Source organism: Melopsittacus undulatus, chromosome 7, assembly GCF_012275295.1.
Source record: "Melopsittacus undulatus isolate bMelUnd1 chromosome 7, bMelUnd1.mat.Z, whole genome shotgun sequence".
Lineage (NCBI taxonomy): Eukaryota > Metazoa > Chordata > Aves > Psittaciformes > Psittaculidae > Melopsittacus > Melopsittacus undulatus.
In genome coordinates this window covers 43,337,010-43,363,217 of record NC_047533.1, presented here as the reverse complement: position 1 = coordinate 43,363,217, position 26,208 = coordinate 43,337,010, and the positions used below count along the sequence as shown (strand labels likewise).

Sequence of the window (26,208 nt, the reverse complement as noted above, 5' to 3'; positions counted from 1 at the left end):
AAAAGAAGAATTTGCACAGTTACTGATCTGGCACTGCAGGGAAAATAATAGTGCTATTTTCAATGTATTAAAAATTAATAATAATAAGAAATCCCATTTATGCATCACAAGAAAGCTAGCGTTTTTCCTTACATGCCTTGTTCCATGTCCCAGCTTCCTGCTGCTCTTGACACAATGAAGGCTGAACCCCTGCAGTGGTTTGTTTGTCTAGTAGAGCACTCCCTGAGACAAAAGACAGAAGAGGCATGCAAAATATTACTATTGGAAGAAGTTGTTAGTTTCCCAGAGATGATGAAAGAACATCAGTAGAACAATACTTTGGAAGGGCAACATAATAACTGGAGATTGCACTGCTGAGAGCAGCTTTCTTAATGACTTTAGGAAGAACAGCAAGTTTATTAGAATTAATTGCAATTTATTTTATTCCATTTGAGCTTTTATGCAGACCTCCTCTTTGAGTTTCAAAGGGATGACAGATTAGAGGCAATTCAAGTTCCTCTCCAGTTTCCTGTAATTACAGATGCACAATTAAATGTTCATACAGTTTGTTCTTTTACTGCTGACTTTCTATGGTCTTTTACTGAGAATTTATTGCTTACAGTGGCTTGGAAGGCATTGAAATTGCAAACATCCAGAGAAGAATGTTCAGACCCCTGAGAAACCTTTCCCACATGTGAGTAGATTATTCCAGTTTGCTTTCTTTGGTCTGAATTTTACAATTTACAGGATACTGGACAACTGAAAACAAAAGTGTCTGAAAAGCAACACATGAGCAGTTGTCAATTTTGAAAAGTTTTAATTCAAGTTTTATTCTTTCAGACTATGTTTTCTGAGTAGTTATTAGAGTTTTGATGTTCTGGTAACCAAACTAGAACCATTTTTTGTCTGTTTTTTTTTCTCACAACCAGATATTTTAAGAAATTCCAGTACTGTGGATATGCCCCTCATGTGCGCAGCTGTAAGCCCAATACTGATGGGATTTCATCCCTTGAGAATCTTTTAGCCAGCATCATACAGAGAGTGTTTGTTTGGGTTGTGTCTGCTATCACCTGCTTTGGAAATATTTTCGTTATCTGCATGAGGCCTTATATCAGATCGGAGAATAAACTCCATGCCATCTCAATAATGTCTCTCTGCTGTGAGTACTCCATGCATAAAAGAATATTGCTTTAGTCCACTCATAGCATGTATGACACTTGTTATTGTAATATAGTGACATACCTCCAGCACTGGATTAACTAGACTTTCATACTGCTGCGAATTACAATACAAAATGCTGTACCTTATGCACCAGGAGGTCTAGTTAAATGCTGCATTTGGCAGCTAATAAATTCCAAAGGTTTCATGTTTGATTTTTAATGCTGTGGGTATTGTGTCAAATTCCCACTTTCTTCAGCAAGAAGAAATAGAATTGCAAATTTTTCTAAGGCCTATAAGCCTAAATTTTACTATGCATTTTTGAATAAATAGAAATTCGCACATGAAATCTTGTGCTCAAGATACTCTATTTTTTGCATGGTAGAAAGTTACTTATGCAAATACAGAAAATCAATCCCCAGTATTAAAAATGGGGAGGGGTACTTTAGTCCTAAGTGCAAGGCAAGTTTATGGATTAACTGTTTGGCAGCATAGTCACTACAATCTTGAATACCCTGTCTCAATACAGGAGAGTCTGTAAGTATTAACAAACAGTTGGACTTGATGATCTTAAAGGTCTTTTCCAACCTAGTTGATTCTATGATTCTATTTCACAAATGCACTTAGTTGCATTTTGAAAGGTAATTGTCAACAGTGTATAAAAAGATAGCAAAGTTTTTAAATGCAGCATGTCAGTGTCAGTGATTTTGAAACTGTTGTTTCCATGGGAACAATCTGAATAGTAAGCAAAACTAGCCAACACATGAGAAGCCTCAGCTCTGTGTCGGCAGTTCCTCTTCCCTTAATAGACTTAGAAGACTATGTGCACCAGTTTTGAACTAGCATAAGGTGGACAAACCAAAACTAAACTTTGAATCCAGCAGAGATGCCCTACTTAAAGCAAATTATCTAAAGCCAAATGTCAATATCAAAAGGAATAAGACCTAGCTAAAAAAAAAGTTGCAATAATATTTCTATAAATGAAGCCATATCTTTTTCTGCTTGGAAACAAATTTTATCTGAATTTCAAAAAATAAGGTTGGAAACAAGTATGAAACATAGACTGTCAGTCCAAATGAAAATTAAAAAAGAAAAAAAGGGTGGGGAGATAGAACTGAATTATGTTGCTTTAATTGTACTTCACAATAGCATTCCAGCTATAACAGTGATTTATTTTATATCTATATATTAGCTGACTTACTTATAAATATGTGCTCATATATATGTATTTATGTCTGTTTTCCAATATACATATACACAGAGAATGGGAAATTCAGATGTGTAAATAATGATGTTAAGCACTGTGCCCACAGGTGCTGACTGTCTGATGGGGATATATTTATTTGTGATTGGAGCATTTGATCTTAAATATCGTGGAGAATACAACAAGCATGCTCAGTTGTGGATGGACAGTATTCATTGCCAATTGCTTGGATCGCTGGCTATTCTGTCTACAGAGGTGTCAGTCTTACTATTGACTTACCTGACTTTGGAAAAATGCATCTGCATAGTTTATCCCTTTAGGTGTTTGAAGCCCAGAAAATGCAGGACAATTTCCATTTTGATTCTTATCTGGATAATTGGGTTTGCTGTTGCTTTTATCCCACTAAGCAATAAGAAATTTTTCAGGAACTACTACGGCACCAATGGTGTCTGTTTTCCTCTTCACTCAGAACAAGCAGAAAGTGCAGGAAGTCAGATTTATTCTGTTGTCATTTTCTTAGGTAAGTTGCACTTCTTCTTTACATATGATTAGAGCTGTAATTGAACTTTATTTTCAGACAAATAAGATGGCTTTGCTATGATGTTCACACCTCATATTTAGATGTTCCATTAAGCACTTAAATACTTTATCCAGTCTGAATATTTTACTATATTTAGATACTTATTTACCTTAAATGTAAGAAGGATTGAAAATGTAGAAAGAAATTAATGACTATTATGTTCCTGAATGGTCAGGAAAGAAGAGACCAGAGGAGAACTATGTAGTTTGGATCAGATGGCAGCTATTTGTCAGGTGTCAATGAATGATATAAATACCTGAATAAAGGCAAAAATTCCATGCTCTGGTGAAAACAGACTCTGTCCACTTAATTTGATGGGGCTAGCAGTTTAGATGAAACATTCTTCTTTACTATTCACCCTGTAAATAAGTGATGTACAATTGCCATTATGCTGTTAAACTATAATGAGTTTTAACTTCTTAAACAGGTGTAAACTTGGCAGCTTTCATCATCATTGTGTTTTCCTACGGGACTATGTTCTACAGTGTTCACCAAACAGCTATTACAGCTACTGAAATTAAGAATCATGTTAAAAAAGAGATGATCCTTGCTAAACGCTTTTTCTTCATTGTATTTACTGATGCACTATGTTGGATACCCATTTTTGTTTTGAAACTTCTTTCTTTACTTCGGGTAGAAATACCAGGTAAGTCCCCTCTTTTGTGAGGCTGTTTTAACTATATGAAGAGTGTTGTTTCTAATTCAGAAGAAAAAGAATTTGGCATATTGAACTATATTACTATATTGAACTATATTATATATCTATATACATGCACACAGAATATAATGAACTATATGGTTTTACTACTGAATTATATAGATATATTTATATCTATATAATATATATTCATATATATTATATACATATTAGTCACCTTTGAGTCAGAAACCTGCCTTTCCCATAATTCAAATCATTCATGTTTGTCTCCATAGAATATCTATAAAATATATTTGAAAGACAAGGTTGAATTACATTGGCTCTTCTCCTTTTATGGTCTTTGCCTGTTCTGTTGCCTAAATTAGGTTCAAGACAATTCAGTGTTTCCTATCTAGAATTAACAATAGAATTGTTATCCTGAAATAACTTTCTTCTACAATTTGGTACTTATAGTTCAAAACACTGTTGTATAAACCTCTCTTACCTTCTTCATGCTATGAATATATTCCCATATAAAAATAACATAACCTAAAAGATTGAAAATTGCACCTTATTTGTTTTATTCTCTTCGCAATACCAGTACATGACAGAAAAAAAACAGCCCTGTTATGTAGGGCTTGTAAATCCTGCTAGAACATGTGAACATGAACATTATCTGCAAGAGCAGACCCAGATTCAATGTACAGATATGTGTCACAATACTACATTGGTGAGAAAACATTTTGTCTCAGAGGATGGTCTAGTGTGTGGTATCCCTGCCCATGGCAGGGGGTTGGAACAAGATGATCTTAAGGTCCTTGCCCACCCTAACAATTCTATGATTCTATGATTTTGTCTTCTGTGCTGACCAGGAGTGTTGGGAGTCAGTCACCTTTTCAAAGTTTTGATTGACATTTCAAATGTCTGAAAGTTACATTGATTTTGTCAAATATTTTCAATTATTTTAAATCTTCATGAAGTCATCAAACCACCTATGAAATTTTAAAGAAAATATTGTGAAAAGTAGAAGCAGATGAATACTGAGTCAAGAAACCTTGAAGAAATCTTTAAGGTTCAGCAAAGGGTGATCTTGGGTTTAACAAATTAATGTTCTGTGTTAGATAAGCCAGATTAGACAGGAATTACTCATTTCATAAAATTAAAGACATCACAGTTGCCTAAGTTAACAGAAGTTTTAAAGCCCATTTGATAACATTCTTTTTCTTTGTGGATTCACTGTGACAGCTTTTGAATTAAGTATCTTCTTCTTTCCAAAACTGTAACCAATGGGATAGGCATCAGTAGGAATGTATTGATATTGCATCAAAGTTGTAAAGCTGGGAGGCAGGGAGGGACTTAATTAAGCTTGGTGAGTTCTGTAATTGTTTTATAAAGCAAACAACGCAATGGAGGGCATCTGCTAACATCTTTCAGCACTTTAATTCTGTCCCTTCTCTGCCTGCCTCTCAGGTAACATAGCTCTCAAAGAGTAGGGATGACAAAAAGATGCTGTAGAAATGCACACAGACTCTGATATAGGCAGGATAAAAGGACACCTTCAGAAAGGAAGATGGTGGCAACACAGGAATTCTTACTGAAAGGGCAAGAAGGAAATGAGGAGGATGTGTACAGCGCCCTTTGTTGGGGGAAGACAGGAGAAGCCCTGATGCAGAGAAGAAAATCAGCCTCTAAGAGAATACAGCGACTGGAGGATACCGCTTTGCAGGATGGGACATCAGGGACATCGTTAGGACTGCATGTCAGTAGACATGGGAAGAGGATGGGGAACAGAGATCATAGGAAGAGACAGAGAACAAAGCAGAGACAAAAAGTTTTGGGGCAAGAAAGTGGAGTTTGGCAAGAGCAGAAAGTGTGCCAGGGCAAATAGGAAGCTATGGTACAGAAAAGTGAGGATAAATGGAACCACTGGGAGAGTAAATAATGTCAGGTTTTGCAGAGAGTCCTGGAAACAGGGAGGTAAGAGGGCAGTGCAAGAATAACAGTGAGAGGAGGACCTGTTGTGACGTGAACTTAGCCTAGAAGCGCAAAGCCATCCCTCTCACCAGGTAGCTGTGTACATAAGCATTAAGCGTGTGCATGAATTAACAGTACAAACACTGAAATGCATATTATAGCTTCATTTCTTTTTCCCTCCCTCAGGTACCATAACTTCTTGGGTGGTAATTTTTATACTGCCAATAAATAGTGCTTTGAACCCTCTTCTCTACACTTTGACTACACGACCTTTCAAAGAAATGATTCATCAGGTTTGGTATAATTACAGGCAACGAAGATCTAAAAAAGGTAAAAGCGGTCAGAAAACATATGGTCCATCATTCATTTGGGTAGAAATGTGGCCAATGCATGAAATGACTCCAAAGGTAATGAAGCCCATGCTTTGTACAGACTCATCTGATGCTTCAGTGACCTCGCAGTCAACAAGAATAAATTAATACATGTTAAATACATTTTGAATTTTCACGGTGACATCTGCACTGTTAGCTTCACATCTGTGGGCTTACAGCTTTACAGCAAAGAGGAAAAGGGAGGGAGGTATGGCACCTGGGCCCATGTGAACTAACACAGGGAGAAGAAGCAATGTATCTACAGGTAGAACTAATACAACAATAATTTCACCATCTCACAATGGTACCTGATACTTTGACAACTCATCTTAGACCAGAAGGAGAAGTCACATTGTTTTTTTTCATCTCAGAAGCCAGGAGCATGGAAAAAAAAAAACAAACCTGAATTGTCATTTAAAACATCTCACCCTGAAAGCAGAATGTTTCAAAATTCTCTATCTTTAGGGAGGAAAAAAATATTATTTTCATTAAACTTTTTATTTAAATTCCCCATTTCAATAGCTAATTTTTTAAAGAGTTATTTGATTTCCTCATTAAAATTTTTTTCTCTCCACAGAGTTTCTGACTAGGTCTATTCAAGCTATTAGGGAGCAACAGCCCTATGAAAAACATGTACATTTAACAACTAGACCAGTTTATCTGTCAAAGAAAATAAATTTAATCCTTTTAAAAATTTACAAACTTTTAACAATTTATCAACCATTTCACTTATGTAAAAACAGTCCTGAAATTGTAATGAGCATTCTAATTTAGGCAGAACCAGAACTGTGGGAAGGAAAAATAAAACAGATTTTCTCAACTGAGTGTCCCCCAGAGGTAGCTGCTGGAAGTTTCCCCCCTTCAGGAGAGGATCCTTCCCTGAAAGACTGGACTTGATTATCCCAGCATCTCAATGCTGCTCTCTTCCTCACTGGTTCTTCATGGGCTACTATAAATAGCCTCCCACAGCTTGCAGACCTCAACAAATTTCAGTCTTAAGATGTCTATCTCAGTGCATGGAATAATGGGAGATGGCCATTTAGAAGACTATCAGTCTTAATTTCAGTCTTAATTTCAGTCTCATTTCAGTCACCTTGTGCATTTGACATGATGCATTACGGTTAAAATGATTCAAGGACCAGAGCTACTCAGCACTTCTTGGAGCATTATTCTACTTCCCAGTGTCACAAGGGTGAAAAAAAGTTATCCCACCTGAAACAATCCTCTAACAGCAGTTCCTTTGCATATACTTCCTGAAGAGAATATTTTTCCATTATGTATCGCTACAACTTCCCTTCTATGTTCAATACCATACTAACAGTCCAATGGCCTAGCAGCCCACAGAGGTAAAAAGAATGCTGTGGTTTTGCATCGATTATTAGAAGCATTTTAAAATGAAGTTAAAAGATGCTTCCAGTGTTTGCACTTGACTTCTTAACAGTGTAAGAAGTAGAATTTAAAGTGTGACACTTCACACTTTAACTGTTTACAGAACTTTGGATTACCTTGAACTCAAAGATTGTTAGGCATCTTGTTTCCACTACTGTATGTTTTATTGAAATAAAAGATTATCTGCTGAACAAAATTACTTATTTTCCAACATTTTGTGTTATGGGGTTAAAAACAACTAAGTGAAATCCTGCCACATGGATTGCCGTTCAGTGGGACAATTATAACTCAGCGTAATAGAATGTGCACATTCTGAGGGACCAAGCCTTATCAATGTCTGTAACTGCTTCTGGTGAGATCTGGAAGGATGTCTGTCCCCATCATCGCCTCTGTTTTTCACTCAACTTGATTATGGATATATTCAATGTCATATTTGTTTGTATAAGTAACAGAAGAATATTAATTTTGGATTTTTAGGAACATCTTTATTGCTTTGCTAAGAAAACTACAATTTGTCTTTTAAAAAGTCATTCTACCAGTAAAAATAAGGCTTACTACTAATTCATGGTAGAGCCATGTTCTCCTGCAGCCCACCATTGCATTTCAGCATTATTCTTTTCACAATGCTCTGGTAAAGACACAGGAGTTTCAGTACAGGTATTTATTACAGATTAGCAATCTTGCAGACCAAAAGGTCTGTTAACAGTAAGCTCTAGAGTAACTAGTAACTGCTTAAGGCAAAGACAAAAAAAAAATAGGACCAAATGCTAAAAAGGCTTTATAGTGTTTCCCAGGCAATACATTTCACAGGTTCTTTCCCAACTGATGGAAGCTTTTACTTACAGGTCAAAATAAGCCATCCTATCAGCAAACAATGCTGTTAAACTTTTATCAGACAGAGATATATGGTCCACCGTAAGGCACTTTATTACAACAAAAAATATTGTGAAATTGTTTACAGTAATGAAGCATCTTGCAAAACAGCTGTAGCTTTATAGAAACACACTGCAACACTGCTTAAAATAGTAAGGTTCGGGATATAGGGCTTACCTAAAGCTTGTAAACTGAGACATGGCTTGCCACATTATCCCATCCTCGACACGAACAAAAATTGTGCTTTTTCACTGCAGGGAGTGAAATGAAAGTGAACTTCAGAGAGTGAAGTTACTTAAGCGAGTTTCTCTGGAGTTGGCAGGGTTTATGCTGGTGACAACTGTTAAAAAGGAGGACTGACAACAGCTCCTCGCAGGACACCTCTTCCCCACCAGTAACGAGGTTTGAATGTACCACACGTTAACTTCTTATCCAGCACATAAACGAGAGGAATTAAAAAGGGAAGGTTAAAGTATCTCATGTGTGAGATTGCTTAACAGTAACGGAAGAGTCCAGAAGTCAAAAGTGATTCCCTAAACAAAGTTATTCTACTCCGTGACTTACACACAGTACCCATACGAGCCATCAAGTGTTTGTGAGAGACCTCCGAGCTCACGGGGCGCTGAGGGAAAACGGAAACTCACGAGAACTCCCTTAAAGGCGCCGCTCAAGACAAGGCGCATCGCAGGCCGGGGAGCCGCGGCGGGGCAGGGTCAGCCGCTGGGCTTCAGGGACTCGTACCCCTCCCTCAGCAGGTCCCGCCATGTCCTGAGGAACCGCGCGTTCTCCGAGCACTTGGTGGCGAGCTCCTCCACCTGCGCCGACACGGCCGACGTCGCCTCCAGGACCTTTGCCAGCGAGCAGGCGGCCTGGAGGAACGGCACAGAGGTTGACGGGCGCCGTCACCCATCCCGCGCCCTGTGTGAGGGGCCCCGCCGCTCGCTCGCTCCCTCCCTCTCCCTGCGCCGGCACTCACGTCGCTGATCTGCATCTCCACCTCCTCCAGCAGCTCCCGTGTGTCACCTGGCAACCGCTCCAGCGGCCGCAGCCCCTCGCTCCCGCCGCACACCTCCCCAGGCCCCGCCTCGGCCATGTCCCGCTCTGCTCCTAGACACCGCCCACCGCCCAGCCCATCCCGCGTCTCCCCCCGCCTCCCGCCCGAGCTCTGCTGCTGGCTCCGCGGCGTGCGCTGAGAGGAGCGTTGCGGAGCCCCCGGGAGCGGTAGTCTTTCGCGGAGCGCCCCCAGCAGCAGTTGATCCCACCGCCTCCCTTCCTCCGAGCGCCTCCCGTTCAAACATCAGACAAGAATCGGTTCGGAGAGCTATTGTCCCGTGAGGAAGCTGAGATGGGTCTTGCCGCCGGGCACTCTGGGAGTTGTAGTCCTGCCAGTGAGCGGGGAGGGACGGGACGGGGGCCCTCTTGCCGGTCGCCGAGTGCGCAGGCGCAGCGTGACCGAGGGCGGTCGCGGGGTTCTGAGGGCGCTGAGGGGTGTGGGTGTTGGCGCCATGCTGTTCTTCTGCTGCCCGTCCTCCAGCCGAGGTAACACGCCGGCTCTCTCCGGGGGTGCTCACTGTCCCGAGGGGACAGGGCTGGGGCTGCCGCCGCCCGGCTGGGAGGAGCGGGCCTGGCGAATGGTGCAGCTGGGAATGAGAGCAAAGGTCGTGGCTGGGGCGCGCCCGGGTGTCCGGGCGGCGGGGGGCCGCGGGGCCGGGAGCGGCGGGGCGGGCGGAAGGCAGTCGGCGTCAGCGGAGGTATGGCCGTGTTCTCTCTGCCCCGGGGGGTCTCTTGACTGGTTCAAAGTGCCACTGAGCCTAAAGGCAGCGCTTACGGGAGCTCCGGGTGGGCCAGGCAGGGGGCTGCTGCGCCTCTGCGGCGGGCGCATGAAGGTGGAATTATCTTTAGAGCCATACTAGAGGTTACCCTTTTTAAGCGAAAACAAAGCAATTAAAGGCAGTCTTGGTGACTAAACAGATAGCGTCCTGACAGCAGTTAGTAAGAGCTGTGCGAAAGCAAAGTGCCTTCTTAGAGATTGTTTGCCTCACCCGAAGGTTTCACGTAGCGTTTACTGTGTCCTTAAGCTCTCAGTAAACTGGTAGCAGTAACTGAGTTCATTCACTGGAGAGATCTGGCCGTTGACGGTTTGGACCTGCCTTAGTAATTATCAGCCGTATTCCGGGTCGAATTTAACTTCTTTTACATGTGTGTGAAACAACTGACATTTTTAAACTATGCTATGTAATTCTTAGTACTGTCAGTTCTGTTCAGTACCTCAGAAATTAAGATGTCATGTTCTATTATATCTATATAGATGCAGTTGTTTATCGTGCTTACAAAATACATTGCTTGTTCTCAGATCCTGATTGCAAGTAAAGAATGATGCAGAATCATGAGGTAGTATGATAACAATTTTTATGTTACTGCTGGTTAAGTACAAAATTGCTGTTATAAAACCGGCATAGATAATACTTAGTGCCTTTGCATATAGAGGCCAGCATCCTTACTGTCGCTGTGCGGAGTTACAGTGGAAGATGTTTGTGCTCACCTTGCCAGATGCCATTCTCAACAAGACCTTTCAGTTGGTGATTTTACTTTGTGGCTTTGCAGAAATACTCTGTACCCTCCTTCATCCGTTAAACTAAAGGAAAGGAATCCTTAAAGGAAGGAAAAATACCTGTGGGGTGCATTAGCTCACAGATCTTTTAACTATAACTAGTTTTTGTGCTGACCATACTAGTTTTTGTGAAAAAAGAAAATGAGACAAGAATGTAACATGTAATAACCCTGTGAACAGAGCCTTATTTTGATAATTTTAAACTTTAATTTGGTCAATTTCCTCGAAAAAAATTCTGACTTGTTCTTACAGCAATTACTGTCTCTGCAGCTAGGATCAAGGTTAACTATATCCATTGTTCTGGCTTTAGCTAAAGCATACTTGGGCTTCAGCCTGAGATTTTCTTGTAGACCATGTTCATTTTAGGTGAACTCTCTAGTGTCAGTAGCCCAAACTCTGTCTCCACATGTGTTGAGAGGTCAGAAGAGATGAACTTGGGGAGGGGCTGTCATATTTGTTGTGTCTGAAAACTCAGGAAATGTGGAAAATTGCTGATTTTGCAAATTTGTTTATTGTTTTAGCAGCATATCAGTGCTTTCGTGCTCTCAAGTTGATACACAGAGATTGCCTTCCATCACTGCATATCTCAAGATGTGCATCTACTGCCTCTGTGCCTCGCATAACTACACATTATACAATTCATCCTCGGGACAAAGACAAGCGATGGGAAGGTGAGCAAAAAAAATTGCATTACTTAAAAGCTCCTTTGTTATTGCTGCTTTAAAGACACTGAAATATGTTGCTGTCTTTATTTCTTACAGAAGTCCCGTGCTCTTAAATATAGTAGTAATATTCCAAATTAAATTTTATGGTGTGTGTCTTTAGTGCTATAAAATGGCATCAGAATAAACTTTCTCCTAGTTATGTAAGTAAAATATATAAGCAGCTTTTGCTTTAGTGACTTATCTCAAGATTTAGTTCTATCAAGTATGTGCCTGCTGGATTTTCTCAGTTGTTCTTACAATGAGTGTTTGTGAGAAAATAAGATTAATACATATCTCTGGGCATTGCAGTCTCTACATTCAGCAATTTTAATGGCTTCAATTCCAGAAAAGAGTGATTAATTACAGTAAAATTAAGTTGTGTGTTCTGGCAAAAGGTATTTTTTCTTTCTCCCTTACCGAGAGTTTCAGTAACCATCTTTGATACAGCTGCCCAACTGGGCTCTGAATTTAAACATGCTAAGATGACACTTGTGGTGGATAGAGATTGAATACATGTTTTTATGGTATATAAAAAAAAGGAGCTAATTTTACATTGGGGTGCTGATGTCCTCCTGTGCCTCTTCCAAGTACTGAAGTGGGGACTCTGTTCAGTATTTAGCTTCCTTTTATACAAAGTAATACTTCTGGGATACCCAGCAGCCAATGTAACAGAGCAGAGAGTGAGAGAGAGACTGGGGGAAATTGGGTATTGGTTTATGTTATTATCTTTTTTTTTTTTTCCTGTTATAGGGGTAAACATGGAAAGATTTGCAGAGGAAGCTGATGTTGTCGTTGTTGGAGGAGGCCCTGCTGGTCTCTCTGCAGCTATTCGGCTCAAACAGTTAGCTGCTGAGCATAACAAAGAAATACGTGTTTGCCTGGTGGAAAAAGCTTCTCAGATTGGTGCACATACGCTGTCTGGTGCCTGTGTTGAGCCAAGGGCCTTAGAAGAACTCTTTCCAGACTGGAAGGAGCGGGGGGTATGTATGAGCATATCAGCCCTATCTTCTGTTTTAGTCTGTTACCTCTGGTTTGGCAATGCTAAAGTTTTATGTCTACACAGATACGCTGTGGTCTTTGCTCTTTCATGTAGTAGTTTTACTGCATATAAGCAGTGTGTCTGGTGCATCGTGGGGTGTCGTGCGCTGCGTTTGTGCAGATTCCAGCTCCTGTGTACAAGCAGCAAGATATGCAGTTCTTAGCAATGTCAGACTTCTTTCTGTGCAATAGTTCTTCATAGTCTTAGGAAATGGCACATAGTACACTTACATTTGTAAGGAGTTAGTGGTGTAACAGAGACCTAAGGTGCTTTAAGGAGGCTGGACATTAAGAAGTTCTCTTCCAGAACAGCCAGATGCCTGCTGTCACCTGGGAGCTGCAAGACCAGGTGTCAGCCGGTTGTTTTGTCTTGCTGGAATACTTACACAAGTTGAACTGCTTTCTTTAGAAAGGTCTAGAATATTTATGAAGTACAAGCCTGTGTAGAAACTGTAGAAGTTATTTGCAAGGCCCTGGTCCATTTTTTTTGTGTGTCAATAGTTGTGTTGATTCTTGTGTGATGGCTGCCTCATAAAGTATTTCTTTCTTGTGATACCTTCCTACAGAACTGCTTTATTAAACCTTTATTAGACTGTCAGTTGGATTGTTTTGTTTGTTATTGTTGGATTGGATAGAAAACATAACTTTTCTGTTTTTTAGAAACATACTGTTTCTATTTTCTTTCTTAACGTAGGCTCCACTTAATACTCCCGTAACTGAAGACAAGTTTGGAATTTTAACAGAGAAATCTAGAATTCCAGTGCCAATTATTCCAGGTAAAGTTTAGTGAAGTGATAGAGAGTCATCTTTCTCTGTGTCTTTTTCAGCTCTTTCATTACTCAAACAATTTTGATTCAGTGTAGGACAGCAAGTGTATGTAGAAGTAATAACTTAGTGATAGGGTCTATGTAGATGATGGTTATGATAATGCAGAAGATTTCTGTGACGATAGTAGTTGTAGAAGATATGACATCTGATGTATATAACTTGTGTCATTTTGCTTATTGTTCTGTGGTTTATATATGTATGTCTTCCTGCTTAGGACTTCCAATGGTTAATCATGGAAATTACATAGTACGCCTGGGCCACTTCGTGAGCTGGCTAGGTGAACAAGCAGAAGCATTGGGTGTTGAGATATATCCAGGCTGTGCAGCAGCTGAGGTAATAATGACATCACTGCTTATACGAAAAGTGGTTTTGGAACTCTCTTCACTCCTGATTATTTGTACAATCACACAACATTCCTTTTAAAAGACATATATTGTGAAAGCTGTGTTTCAGTGTCTAAATTCGGGCCCAGATCCAGCAAAGTGCAAGTGGATCATGCAGTATGTTACATAGTCTTCAAGTTTGACCATTAAAGACATAGAGCTTAGAAGTTCTGCATTATAACTTTTTGTGAGCTGATTAAAATGACAGATCACTAAATGTTTTTGTTTATTTGTTTAAATATTTCCAAAGGTTCTTTTTCATGAAGATGGTAGCGTGAAAGGGATAGCAACTAATGACGTAGGCATTCAGAAAGATGGAGCACCTAAAGTAAGTAGCTATCTTCTCTATAACTAGGGGCCTGATTATAAAAACTGTGATATATCTGCTTCTACTGCCATCAATCGTCTTGCTGCTGGCTAAAAAAAAGTGTAAAATTCAGTACCTGTCTTCCCTCTCCATAGATAAAATTGAACAAGTTGTGGCCTCAGAACATTGTAAACTTCTGAGATTAGTAGAAAAAGCCTTTGCAGAAAGGAGGTTTGCTTGGGAGTGACTTGAAGGTGTGTTGGCAAATGGTATATCAGGAAACAATTCCAGGGACTCGTAGAAGAAAGGCATGAAGATGAAATAGAAAGCTGTTGTCCAGCTGGTAACTAGCAACTTGTAAGAGAGTGTACTTCTGGCTGATTATCTTTCATATTCACAACTGCAGTCCCGTTTGTTGACAGGCTGTCTGCTTCACTGGGGCAAAGTACACACTGAGTCTTTATACCTTTTTTCTGGTCGTTCCTGTTTCTGTGTCTAGAAGGTGACTCGCTGCCCGAAGTGACAGGCTTTGATTTTTAGTGGAATCTAGAACCTGCAGTGTGTCTCTTCCTTATGCAATGCATAGGGAGAATTTGGCACCACAGCCACCCATAGCAGCTTTCTCACAGAATTATTTGGCTACAGAAATTATGGGTACAAGCTTTTTCTTAAGAATTACTTTTTTTATGAGCTTTCTTACTAGTTATGTAGTTTCAGAGAGGTATTTACTTTCATATAAAAGCATGGGCTATTTTCCCTATTTAAGGTAGGAAATGAGAATAAAAGACTTGTTTTGAGAGAATATAGACAGTGGAGGAGGGAGGAGGAAGTAGTGGCGGGGGAAGATATACTTTTTTCCAGTGTGATGTTAGCTCTCTTGTAGACAGATGTGCTCTTACTTTCAGGTGTACATTTTCTCCAGTAGGCGGCGTGGGTAATGTGTTTATCTTGCTGCTGTGATACGGACTTACTGGGAATTTGGTTTTAAAATAGGAAGGAATTAGTATTGATTTTAAAGCATTCTCAAAACCTAGATTTTTTTCCGTTTATTCTGGAAGAATGTGTGTCGGGGTTTAAACCCAGCCTGTAACTCAGAACCACACATCCCCTTGCTGACCAGGGATGGGGAGGAGAATTAAAAGAATGTAAACCCCACAGTTTGAGATAAGAACAGTGCAATAACTAAAGTATAATACAGCACTGCTACTACTAATAATGATGAGGGAAATTACAAGGCGAGAGAATATAAAACTAAAAAGGGAAAGGAAAAAAAAAACAATAAATAGCAGTGATAAACAATATAATTGCTCCCCACCTAAAGACTGATACCCACCCTGACCCAAGCAGCGATCTGGGCCTTCCATGTAACTCCTTCCAGTTTATATACTGGGCATGATGTGCTGTGGTATGGAATACCCCTTGGGCTAGTTTGAGTCAGGTGTCCTGTCTGTGCTTCCTTCCGGCCTCTTGTGCCTTTCCTCACTGGCAGAGCATGAGAGACTGAAAAGTCCTTGATCAGGGTAAGCATTACTTGGCAGCAACTAAAATATTTGTGTGTTACCAACATTGTTCCCAGACTAAAGCTGAAACACAGCACTGCACCAGCTACTTGGAAGGAGGAAAAAATGGCTGTTAAGCTGAAACTGGGACAATGTGTCTTTTAAATTCTTTAATGTACATCACTGCAATTTTTTGAGTATTTGAGTGTTTCAGCTGACAGCTGACTTGACAAGTTAGGTCAGCTGGTACTAACTCCAGTGCATAAAGGTTCAGGTAAATACACAGAGTTTGTATAACCTTCAAGGCAAGAATATCTTCAGTGTGTTTATGCAGTGCCTAATCAGATAGACTAGGGTTAATGAATAGAATTTCACCATGCAGTCAGCACCAGTCAAACAAAAATTCGAGTGAGGAGACTGTGTAGTAAAAAGTTGCACAGTGATTCTTGTCTAGATGCTGGAGAAGGATGTTAACTGAAATACAACTTAGTCACATTGCTGAAACATTTCAAATTAATGAATTTCTGATATTTACAGTGTAGAATTGTAGTTAATTCATTTATATAGATTTATGTCAGATTTGACACTATATGTTTTTAGTATTTAGATCAAGTAGTAAGTCCTTGTAGTTCTCTTAATATTTTATAAGATACTTCATGTAAAGGTTGACAATCAGAAATTCAAAGAATATACCAAAAAAACTGGCAAAATATTGTAACTCCTGTTTAAAGGTAATTCCTGCATAGAGGGAGCATTTTCATTTGCTAGCCTGTTTCAGAGGTTTCCAACCGGTAAGTCATAAGCAGATTGCACCTGAGAAACAATTCAAAATCACAGCAGTAAGTTTCTCATGGACCAGGTGCTTACTTTGAGATTGTTTTATTAGCTGCTGCTGGATATCTTAATCCAAACCTGTTTTCATGATCTTTTTCAACATTAAGCTTTCTGACTGAAATCAGGCTTTTTTTCTTTTAAAAAAGTTTATTTCCCCCCCCCCCTGCAAGTTTATATATATTTAGAATCGGTCTTTTTACACTGCAAATATAATCTATTAATATTCTCATCCAGTGCTCATATACGCAGGTGACATGCTCATACAAAAGTATGCTGATTCCCCTTACCTTACTCTCAATTTCAGTGTTGGAACTTTTAATGAGATTTTTTTTTTATATAGTGATACTTCATGTTAGTTTAATGATACTAGAAGTTTTAACACGTAAGATTGGTGTAATATTATAGTAACATTATTCTAATCTAATGAGTTCTTTTGAGGGCAGAGGTGATGCAGGTTTTTCAGATCTGGGGTTTAAGCTCTGTGAGGGGACACATAGAATAGTTAGGGTTGGAAAGGACCTTAAGATCATCTAGTTCCAACCCCCCTGCCATGGACAGGGACACCTCACAGTAAACCATACCACCCAAGGCTTCATCCAACCTGGCCTTGAACACTGCCAGGGATGGAGCATTCACAACCTCCCTGGGCAACCCATTCCAGCACTTCACCACCCTAACAGTAAAGAATTTCTTCCTTATATCCAATCTAAACCTCTGCTGTTTAAGTTTCAACCCATTACTCCTTGTCCTATCACTACAGTCCCTAATGAATAGTCCCTCACCAGCAACCCTGTAGGCCCCCTTCAGATACTGGAAGGCTGCTATGAGGTCTCCATGCAGCCTTCTCTTCTCCAGGCTGAACAGCCACAACTTTCTCAGCCTGTCTTCATACGGGAGGTGCTCCAGTCCCCTAATCATCCTCGTGGCCCTCCTCTGGACTTTTTCCAACAGTTCCATGTCCTTTTTATGTTGAGGACACCAGAACTGCACACAATACAAAGTTGAGGTCTCACAAGAGCAGAGTAGAGGGGCAGGATCACCTCCTTTGACCTGCTGGTCACGCTCTTCTTGATGCAGCCCAGGATACGGTTGGCTTTCTGGGCTCTGAGCACACACTGAAGCCGGCTCATGTTCATTTTCTCATTGATCAACACCCCCAAGTCCTTCTCCGCAGGGCTGTATTGCATTTCCTTTTTGCCCAACCTGTAGCTGTGCCTGGGATTGCTCTGACCCAGGTGTAGGAGCTTGCACTTGTCATGGTTAAACTTCATGAGGTTGGCATCAGCCCACCTCACAAGCATGTCAGGGTCCCTCTGGATGGCATTCCTTCCCTCTAGCATATCAACCAAACCACACAGCTTGGTGTCATTGGCAAACTTGCTGAGGGCGAATGAGCAAAAATTAAAGTGCGAACTTCTAGGTTAAGAGTCTATGTTCTGTCAGGATTCTTTTGCATCATATAAATGATCAGATTTGGTATAAATATTCTCTGATCTAGAAGAGATTGTCTCAGTAATAAATACTGATCCACTGTAGTGCTTGTTTTACTGGAATCGCACAGCAAAATTTGCCTGGGATGCATCACAGTTACTAGGTGAAGGCATCTGGACTAGAGTCATAACTTGCAATGGCTATAGGTTCTGGAGAGTGCCACAAAGTAGTGTAAAAATCACTTTATTGCCTTCTAGTTTCTTGCTGTGAATTTGGTGTGGCACAGATCTGACTGCTGATGAAACACTCTTCTTTTGCAGGCTACCTTTGAAAGAGGCATGGAACTCCATGGTAAAGTCACAGTCTTTGCTGAAGGTTGTCATGGACATCTAGCCAAACAGATGTACAAAAAGTACAATTTAAGGGAGAATTGTCAACCCCAGAGCTATGGTATTGGACTGAAAGAGGTATTGCCTGCATAATTATAACAATACTGTAAAACTATAAGGTAGTTTCTGTTTGCTTTCAAGTTAATCTGTGTAAGAAATGGGAACGATAAATTTTGAGTTACACTTTCAGACTTCAGAATCTTTGCTGTTCTGAAGGTCATCAGTGAAGATACTCTCTGAATATTGTGACTTTTGTTTCAGTTGCTTTTTCTCGTATATCTGTGTTATAACTAAAGGTACCTGTGAATCCACTTTGCTAATGTCTTCATTTGATTTCAGATTATGTTAATTTGTGAAATCCATTTTCAGTACTGAATGAGAGGGGGATTCATGCTGCCCAATTTTAGGGGGCTTTAGTGCCTGAGAAGGGGAGGGAATGCTTTCTGTGGGTTTTGATTAGAGAGAGGAGCTATTCCAGATGATGAGTCATGGTCTCTGAAACACCTTCTAGATGAGCTTTTTTTTTTTTACCCCCTAAATGTCCTTCACTGGGCTTATAAAATTGGGATAGGGATCCGGTTTCCTTTTTAAAATATTTTATTCTCAGGAAATATCAGTCATGAAAAAGACTTGTGCATATGGTCAGTTTGACTATAATATATTCTTTGTTACTCTAAGAAAATGCTTCTAGTAGCAGAATATTGATTAAATAATTAGTTTACACTTCTGTAGAGAATAACACATAGTCTTAGTTACTATTTCTAACACCTAAGTAGTAATTAAAGCATGGGATTTGTTGTAGAGTTCCTTTGCTTCCAGATGAGACTCCTTTAGCAAATAGTGCAGTCCAATAGGAATGGTTCTGTACGTGAAATAGCTGGTGCTGATGAGCTGATATCCATGCTAGACATATTTCAGGTTTATTTTTACGTAGGAGTAGCTCTGATCTAGTCTCATGGACTGAGTCCCTTCTGTGACTGGAATCCTTTAGATGGGCTTCTGGAGCCTGTCTTACAATTTAGTTTCGTGTGAAAGGAATCCAGTTCATGTCTTCCTGTTCGATGGCTGCTTTATGATGTGAAACAAAGCACAGTAAGTGGAAGAAATCAGGAGTCCTGCTCAAAAATACACTCCTTGATCTAACCCGAAACATTAATTTGGATGTACCTTCCATGCCTTTCTGTCATTAGACTGCACCTGGCTCCATGGTGAAGAGATGTTTTGTGAAATGAGCAGAAAATTGACTCACTAGTGGAAACATGAAGGTGCTTCTGTGAGTTCACCAAGGGTCAGATCAGCACTGGAGATGTGTAGGAGAGAGCAGAGAGAGGACAACTTGTTTGACTGCAGATATTTAGGTCAACTCAAACATATTGTTAAGCCTTGACCTTGTGAGGAAATTGCAGTGATTCATATGAAAAGATAATGTGTTTAAAGGAAAAAAAAAAAATCACTGTAAGTATTGCCTTCCTTAGCAGAAGTATTTATTGAAGTCACTAATATAAAGCATAAAATGACAATTTTGGGTATAGTACTGGAGCCTCAGTCACATTTTCTGATGCACAATATTTCTAGAAAGAGAAGTATTGTATTAGGAAATTCTTCAATGGTAACCAAAAAAAAAGTGTATTTATTACCTGGTATTTTGCTGTATGAATTTATGCATTGATCATAGCAGTAAATTAATTTTCTTCTATATGTAATTGCATGGTTTTATATATATATAATGTTATATTATTGAAAGGGCATTACTTTGCAATGTAAAGTAATTTTTTTATCATCTTTGTTTCAGTTATGGACTATTGACAAGAAGAAATGGAAACCAGGAAGAGTGGAACATACTGTAGGCTGGCCTTTAGACAGACATACATATGGAGGATCCTTTCTTTATCACTTAAAGGAGAGTGAACCTTTAGTTGCTCTTGGATTTGTGGTAAGTGAAGGTGTTTTTTGCATGCTTGCTTATTGTTGTTTGGTCTTTTTTATGCAATTTCTTTTTTCTGTTTTAATATGAAGATGAAAACACACGAATAGAAACAGACTAAATTTCTCAATTTTACATGCACTTATGTCCATATTAGGGAAGGTTAATTTGTCATATGAGTGTATCTTAAATCAAGGGTCTTTTATTAAGAACAAAATGGAAAACTTAGAAATAAATTTTTTTGCAAACAAAAAAGTTTTGGTAAACCCAAATCCAAATCATCAATCAAAACTGTGCTCACAAGAGTTTTGCAAGTTATGAAATGTCTAAATTGTGCACAGTTCATACAATTAGATTTTGTCATGTGTCAGTCTTAGGTGTAGCTGTGCTTTGAGAGAAGCATGTAAAGTGAAACTACTCTGCAATTCCACAAGCAGCGTTCCTTCTATTCCCAAGTTCTTCAGTATGTCCTTGCCATTCATATCACCCTTGTTTGCCTCCCCCTGTTTAGCAGTTGTCTCTGAGTTGAACACGCAGCTGCTTCTTTCTTACTGCCTCTTTGTCAGAAGAATTGAGATCAGTGTAGACAGTCTTGTGTCGTTCTGCCAGCCAGTGATGCAAAGAGCAATGGTAGGAAAATGTTTCTCTAGCACCTACAGTCCTAAATGAAGCACATGCTTATTATTATGTACATGTGCTTCACACACAGATGTTACATTAGTCAGGCACATGATCTGGGCTTTTACCAACATAGGATTTAGGTCATGTTTTGGCCTTCTAGATTTCAAAAGGGTCCCAGAGTGTGTGTGTGTATTTTTGTCTAATGGTTTTGTAACAAACTTGTTAGCTTTTCTCAGGCATGCATACTTGTTCTGTTCAGATTTCTAGTCTTGGAATTAATAAGTAGAGACAATAGACATTTAAATTCTGTTTGCTTTTAGAAGGATAGAGCATTGATTCTTAGAGAATGATAATCATTAATGTTCATATTATCTCCAGTTCACATAGGAGGAAATCAACTTTTGTGTGAACATACAAGCAGTTTTTATCATTGAATTTTACACCTATGTCAGTCTGAACTGATTCCTCTAGCAGAATTGTTTTGCAAATTGTTCATTAACTTTTACCTAGCAAAGAAATAAATACAAGCAGTGCTCTAAAAGCAGTCAGCTGCCAGAGAAATCAAGCAGAAATCAACTGTTTCTTTCTGACTCATGGTATGTTTTGTTATTTGCCTCAAATAAAGGTTACGGAAACCAAGAAGCTCAAAAGGGACAACTTGGCAGTATAAGAGTCTTTTTAAGAGTATATTAAAGATCAGAAATGCAGAGTATATCTTGGGGCACATTATCACATACATAAGATAGGAATCTGGGCATCCAGCCAGTTGGCAAAAGACTTTTTCCTTCAATTTCTGTTTCCATCACTGATCCCCTGTGCTTTATTAAAATGGCTTACCTAATTGGAAATGATAATTGACTCTGCTAAATGATGTGAAGAACTGGTTAAATATGTGAGCAGAAGGACATAACTATCTAGAAAGAATTGTTCACCTCTCCTTCCAGCATTTCTAGGGCAAAGAGATTTTGAAAGACAAATTTAAAACTATTTTTCTCCCTTATCGTGCCCATTAAACCATGCTTAATATCATTTCACTGTTTTATTTCAATGACAGATGGAAGATGTTTACAATGCAATTAAATGTTTTCCATGCTTCAAGTTTCAGTAGGGCAAAGAACAGTCTTGTAGCAGCAAATTGTCAGATATACTCCTCCTGTCCTATTAACAGAATGTATTTTTGGCAGTAGTTTCTGTAAATAGAAGGATCCTGAGGCTGGTTTAGTATAGAATAGATTTGAAGAGTTGATGTAATATGCAATTGTTTTCTTTTCAAGCTTCTGTTGAAATTTTGTACTTTGTTTTCATTAATGTTGCACACTTTTCTTTTTTTAAGGTTGGTTTAGATTATCAAAATCCCTATTTGAATCCATTTAGGGAGTTTCAGAGGTGGAAGCACCATCCTACTGTACAGCCTACTTTGGAGGGTGGAACAAGGATTGCCTATGGTGCCAGAGCATTAAATGAAGGTGGTTTACAGGTAACATTTTCATGGGTTTTTTTGTTTGTTTTTTTTTTTTTTTCACTTTGAGTTCCCTATAGCTGTGATTTTAGTGCAGTCGATTTGGGCTGTATGGGAAACACCTGAGCTATAGTAAAGTTGAATAAAGCCAAGAGTTTTCTGGGACAGAAAAACCTTGTTATCTTGCTTGATACTGGCTCCTGATATTTGCTAGGTTTAGGCTTTGTCATACTAAAAACCTTCTGACATAATCACTCTGTTTCTAAATTAAATACAGATTCATAGAATTGTTTAGGCTGGAAAAGACCCTTAAAATTATCCAGTCCAATTGTTAACCCACCACTGGCAAGTCCACCAGTGAACCATCTCATTAAATGCCACATCTACATGTCTTAAATGCCTCCAGGGGTGGTGATTCCACTCCCTGGGAAGCCTGTTCCAATGCTTGACAGCTCTTGCAGTGAACAAATGTTTCCTAAAATCTAGTCTAAACCTCCCCTGGTGCAACTTGAGGCCATTTCCTCTTGTCATATTATTTGCTACTTGCGAGAAGAGACCACCCACCTCCTCTCTCCATCCTCCTTTCAGGTGGGTGAAGAGAGGAAGGAATAATGTTCCCCCCGAGCCTCCTTTTCTCCAGACTAAACAAGCCCAGTTCTGTGTACTCACCAAGCCTTAAGTTCAGTTGAAAGGGCTGGAACAATTTGCAGAAGAAATAGTTTTGCTTTTATATTTAATAGCTAAAGTTTTTCCTACCTTCTCATGTGGGAATCACGGAACATAGGACATGGCTGCATGTCCTGCACTCTTAGATATATTTGTAGATGTTCCTTTTGGTTTGGAGTTTAAAATTAGCCTGAGTATTTGTGATTCACAGCCTGTGTCTGGAGCCATTCCACTCTACTCTCTGATTACATTGTTATTCCTTTTTGAATATCTTCTTTAGTATAAATGTGATGTCATGCAGTTCTTGCAATACAAGTGGAATTTCAGCAGCAGTGTAACACTTGTCTCAGTCTTTTGGGGTTAAGCTTTGTTACTAGAGTGCATGCCTGGGACTGAGTCGTGGGTTTGTGAAGCAACTTCCTGATTAAATGTGATTATTTAATCAATATGCAGATTGGTTACTTGGTCCATTATGAAGTGGAAAAATGTCATATTATGTTGTAACATGGCTGTGTTACTAGCTTATTTCATAGACCACTGTCTGACCATTATTAACACAGATAAGAAACAAAATCCCAAGGTGTTTTAATCTAGAGTTACATGTAAGATGAGCTTCTCCTTCCACCCTGTGCACTGATTTCTGTATCACAGATAATCATTGAATTTCCTCCTTTCATGAAGTAGTAGCCAGATTGTGACTTCAGTTGCATAGTTATACTACTCAAAACATACAGCTGAAAGAACACGGTAGTTTTTAAGTCACTTACAGACATTGTGATAAATTACACACATTAGGATGACAGCTCTTGTGCACCTCTGCCTAATCTTTGGACTTATTTGCTGGACTTAAAACAGCATGTACCTTACTTTAACTGTTCCTACTATAAAAGCATGGGGGGGGTTGTTCAGCTTTTGTTTTTAGTTTTACTTATTTATTTCCTGTAGATAAAATTGTCTAGTTAATGATGAAGTCGTACTTTAAATGGCCTTTTTTAATACAAGCTTTCAGTAAAGAATAAAAAAAGCTTTATTGGTGAATCACTTAAGATTTTAAATTAGCTCTTCTTTTGCATGTGTTGCTTTGATTGTAGCAGTCTGACTCATTTGCATCACTAGAGTCCAGGAATATTTTCTTACGTAAGTTGTTCAGTAACTCCAGTTTGCATTTTGGTGGCAATATTGCATCAAATAAAATCACAGAATGGTTTGGGTTGGAAAGGACCTTAAGAATGTCTTGTTCCAGCCCCCTGCCATGGGCAGGAGCACTTTCCAATAGACCAGATTGTTCAAAACCCTGTCCAGACAGTGTCCAACACTGACAGGGATGGAGCATTTACAACTTCTTTGGGCAACCCATTCCAGTGCCTCACCACCCTCACAGTAAAGGACTTCTTTATGTCTAACCTGAAGTACTGAGGGCACCAGAACTGCACACAATACTCCAACTGAGGTCTCACAAGAGCAGAGTAGAGGGGCAGGATCACCTCCTTCGACCTGCTGGTCACACTGCTTTTGATGCAGCCCAGGATATGGTTGGCTTTCTGGGCTGCGAGTGCACACTGAAGCTGGCTCATGTTCATTTTCTCATCAACCAACACCCCCAAGTCCTTCTCCGCAGGGCTGCATTGCATTTCCTTTTTGCCCAACCTGTAGCTGTGCCTGGGATTGCTCTGACCCAGGTGTAGGAGCTTGCACTTGTCATGGTTAAACTTCATGAGGTTGGCATCAGCCCACCTCACAAGTGTGTCAAGGTCCCTCTGGATGGCATTCCTTCCCTCCATATCAACCGAACCACACAGAACCGCACATAGCTTAGTCATTGGCTAACTTGCTGAAGGCTCACTCAGTCCCACTGTCCATGTCACTGACAGAGATGTTGCACAGGAGTATAGGTGTATATAGGTGTATAAAACTACCATCAATCTCAGCTGGTTTTGTCTGCTACAGGTAAGCTTATGACCATGTTTAGTCTTTAACATACAGTGAAGCTAAGTTGGGGGGGGAGAGGGAGAGTGCAAACTCTTGGATAGTTAGCTGATTCTGTAGCTGATTTTTTGGGATATGGGGAAGGAGGAAGAGCATTTAATAGGCTGCATCTACATAGCCTTTATTTCTTCTGTTTATTAAAATTGCAAAATCAAGCACTTAAGAAATTCCCGTGCAACCTCTGTTTTGTCTCCATTGTATCAAAAAACTTTGAAAATATTTCAGTTTTGTAGAAAACAATGAAGTGTTGCTCTTGTTGAGCAATGTTTTAAAAGTATCAGAGGGAAAAAACCTTACATATTGGTGACTGATGCAAGTGTCAAACATTAGACTCACTTTAAAGATTTTCAACCCTGAGTTGAGCTGAGGGGAGCAAAATAGGGGGTTCCTGGTCCACTGGCAGTGAGGATGCTGCACGGAGCAGGCATCTTCCCTTCTGCTGTCCTCCAAACCAGCATTGTTTTATCTCTTTGCTGCCAAGAGGGTTGTGGCTTCTTGTGGTTGAAAGGATTAAGCTGTATTTTCAGCCTAAATTACCTTTGCTACAAACCAAGCCATGAAGTCTCTGATTAAACAAATTGCCCAAAATGCATAGGAAATGCTGTGTAATACAACTTTATTTAATGACTACTATATGAATATTTGGAAGTAACCAGCCCTGGATGAATAGTAAACAGATGACAATTGAACAAGCAGAAGAAACAGAATGTTTGTTTCAGATTATCTTGAATTCCAAGGGATACTTTATTATTTGGACATTTTTCATTGACTAAAACTACTTGTTTGTGGTCAAATTATTTAGGCTATTAAAAATGAATTATTTTAGCAGCTTTAATAAAAGCAGGATGCTAGATTCACAAGTGCTGCTGAGTACTGAAGACTTTCAGAGAAAGACCATGTTCACAACTTACCTTCAGCAATTTGAGACCTAGGATATGATCACAGCTTTCTGCTTTAAGTTCTGCAGGCAGTCTGTGTTTTGAAGCTGTTCCCTGTCTAAAACCTTAATCTCATTGGATGAGGGTGAGGGTAACTCTCTTGATAGTTGGGGTATTCATTAGCTAATATAGGCATATAACATAGTAAATTAATACTATAGACCTGATGTTTGCAAATCATCTGTCTTAGATTTGTGAGTTGACTGTAGTCAATAACATTGTTTCTTACAGAACAGGGGATAAAGCAGTGATTTTGCATTAAATACCTATTTGTGGGCTGCTGAGCAACTTCTAAAATAAGTGGGGAGGAGGGGAACAAGGAGGGAACTCTGCAGTTACATAGGAAAGACGTGTGGTAAAAAGCACTGGGTGGTAAGCTGTGAGAGACATGCAACTTACTCTGTTGGAAATGGGAAGGCAATTAT

At 39.5% G+C, this 26,208-nt stretch overlaps 3 protein-coding genes across 7 annotated transcripts in view; 2 read left to right on the top strand and 1 right to left on the bottom strand.

Moving 5' to 3' along the window:
- Positions 1-7,474, top strand: part of RXFP1 (relaxin family peptide receptor 1) — a 30,825-nt gene extending 23,351 nt beyond the window's left edge. For all 3 annotated transcript variants that reach the window (XM_013128998.3, XM_013128999.3, XM_013129000.3), the window contains 5 exons: positions 602-673; positions 909-1,138; positions 2,451-2,861; positions 3,349-3,567; positions 5,719-7,474. In XM_013128998.3, the coding sequence (XP_012984452.2) occupies positions 602-673; positions 909-1,138; positions 2,451-2,861; positions 3,349-3,567; positions 5,719-6,011 (1,225 nt within the window). In that variant the 3' untranslated portion in view covers positions 6,012-7,474. The remainder of the gene's footprint in view (positions 1-601; positions 674-908; positions 1,139-2,450; positions 2,862-3,348; positions 3,568-5,718) is intronic.
- Positions 7,475-7,938: 464 nt separating this feature from the next.
- C7H4orf46 (chromosome 7 C4orf46 homolog) lies at positions 7,939-9,273 on the bottom strand. The gene is made up of 2 exons (XM_031048743.1): positions 9,142-9,273; positions 7,939-9,034 (listed from the first exon to the last, which is right to left on the bottom strand). Exons 1-2 carry the CDS (start codon positions 9,256-9,258, stop codon positions 8,879-8,881), a joined length of 273 nt encoding a protein of 90 aa, XP_030904603.1. The 5' UTR covers positions 9,259-9,273; the 3' UTR covers positions 7,939-8,878.
- A 201-nt stretch (positions 9,274-9,474) lies between these two features.
- Positions 9,475-26,208, top strand: part of ETFDH (electron transfer flavoprotein dehydrogenase) — a 20,801-nt gene continuing 4,067 nt past the window's right edge. The window contains exons 1-9 of one of the 3 annotated variants that reach the window (XM_031048740.2): positions 9,475-9,496; positions 11,301-11,447; positions 12,231-12,460; positions 13,213-13,294; positions 13,561-13,679; positions 13,980-14,057; positions 18,121-18,267; positions 19,982-20,122; positions 22,068-22,211. In XM_031048740.2, the coding sequence (XP_030904600.1) occupies positions 12,239-12,460; positions 13,213-13,294; positions 13,561-13,679; positions 13,980-14,057; positions 18,121-18,267; positions 19,982-20,122; positions 22,068-22,211 (933 nt within the window). In that variant the 5' untranslated portion in view covers positions 9,475-9,496; positions 11,301-11,447; positions 12,231-12,238. Of the gene's footprint in view, positions 9,497-9,624; positions 9,705-11,297; positions 11,448-12,230; positions 12,461-13,212; positions 13,295-13,560; positions 13,680-13,979; positions 14,058-18,120; positions 18,268-19,981; positions 20,123-22,067; positions 22,212-26,208 lie in introns of those variants that run through there. The other 2 variants (XM_031048739.2, XM_005148925.4) reach the window with 2 other exon arrangements.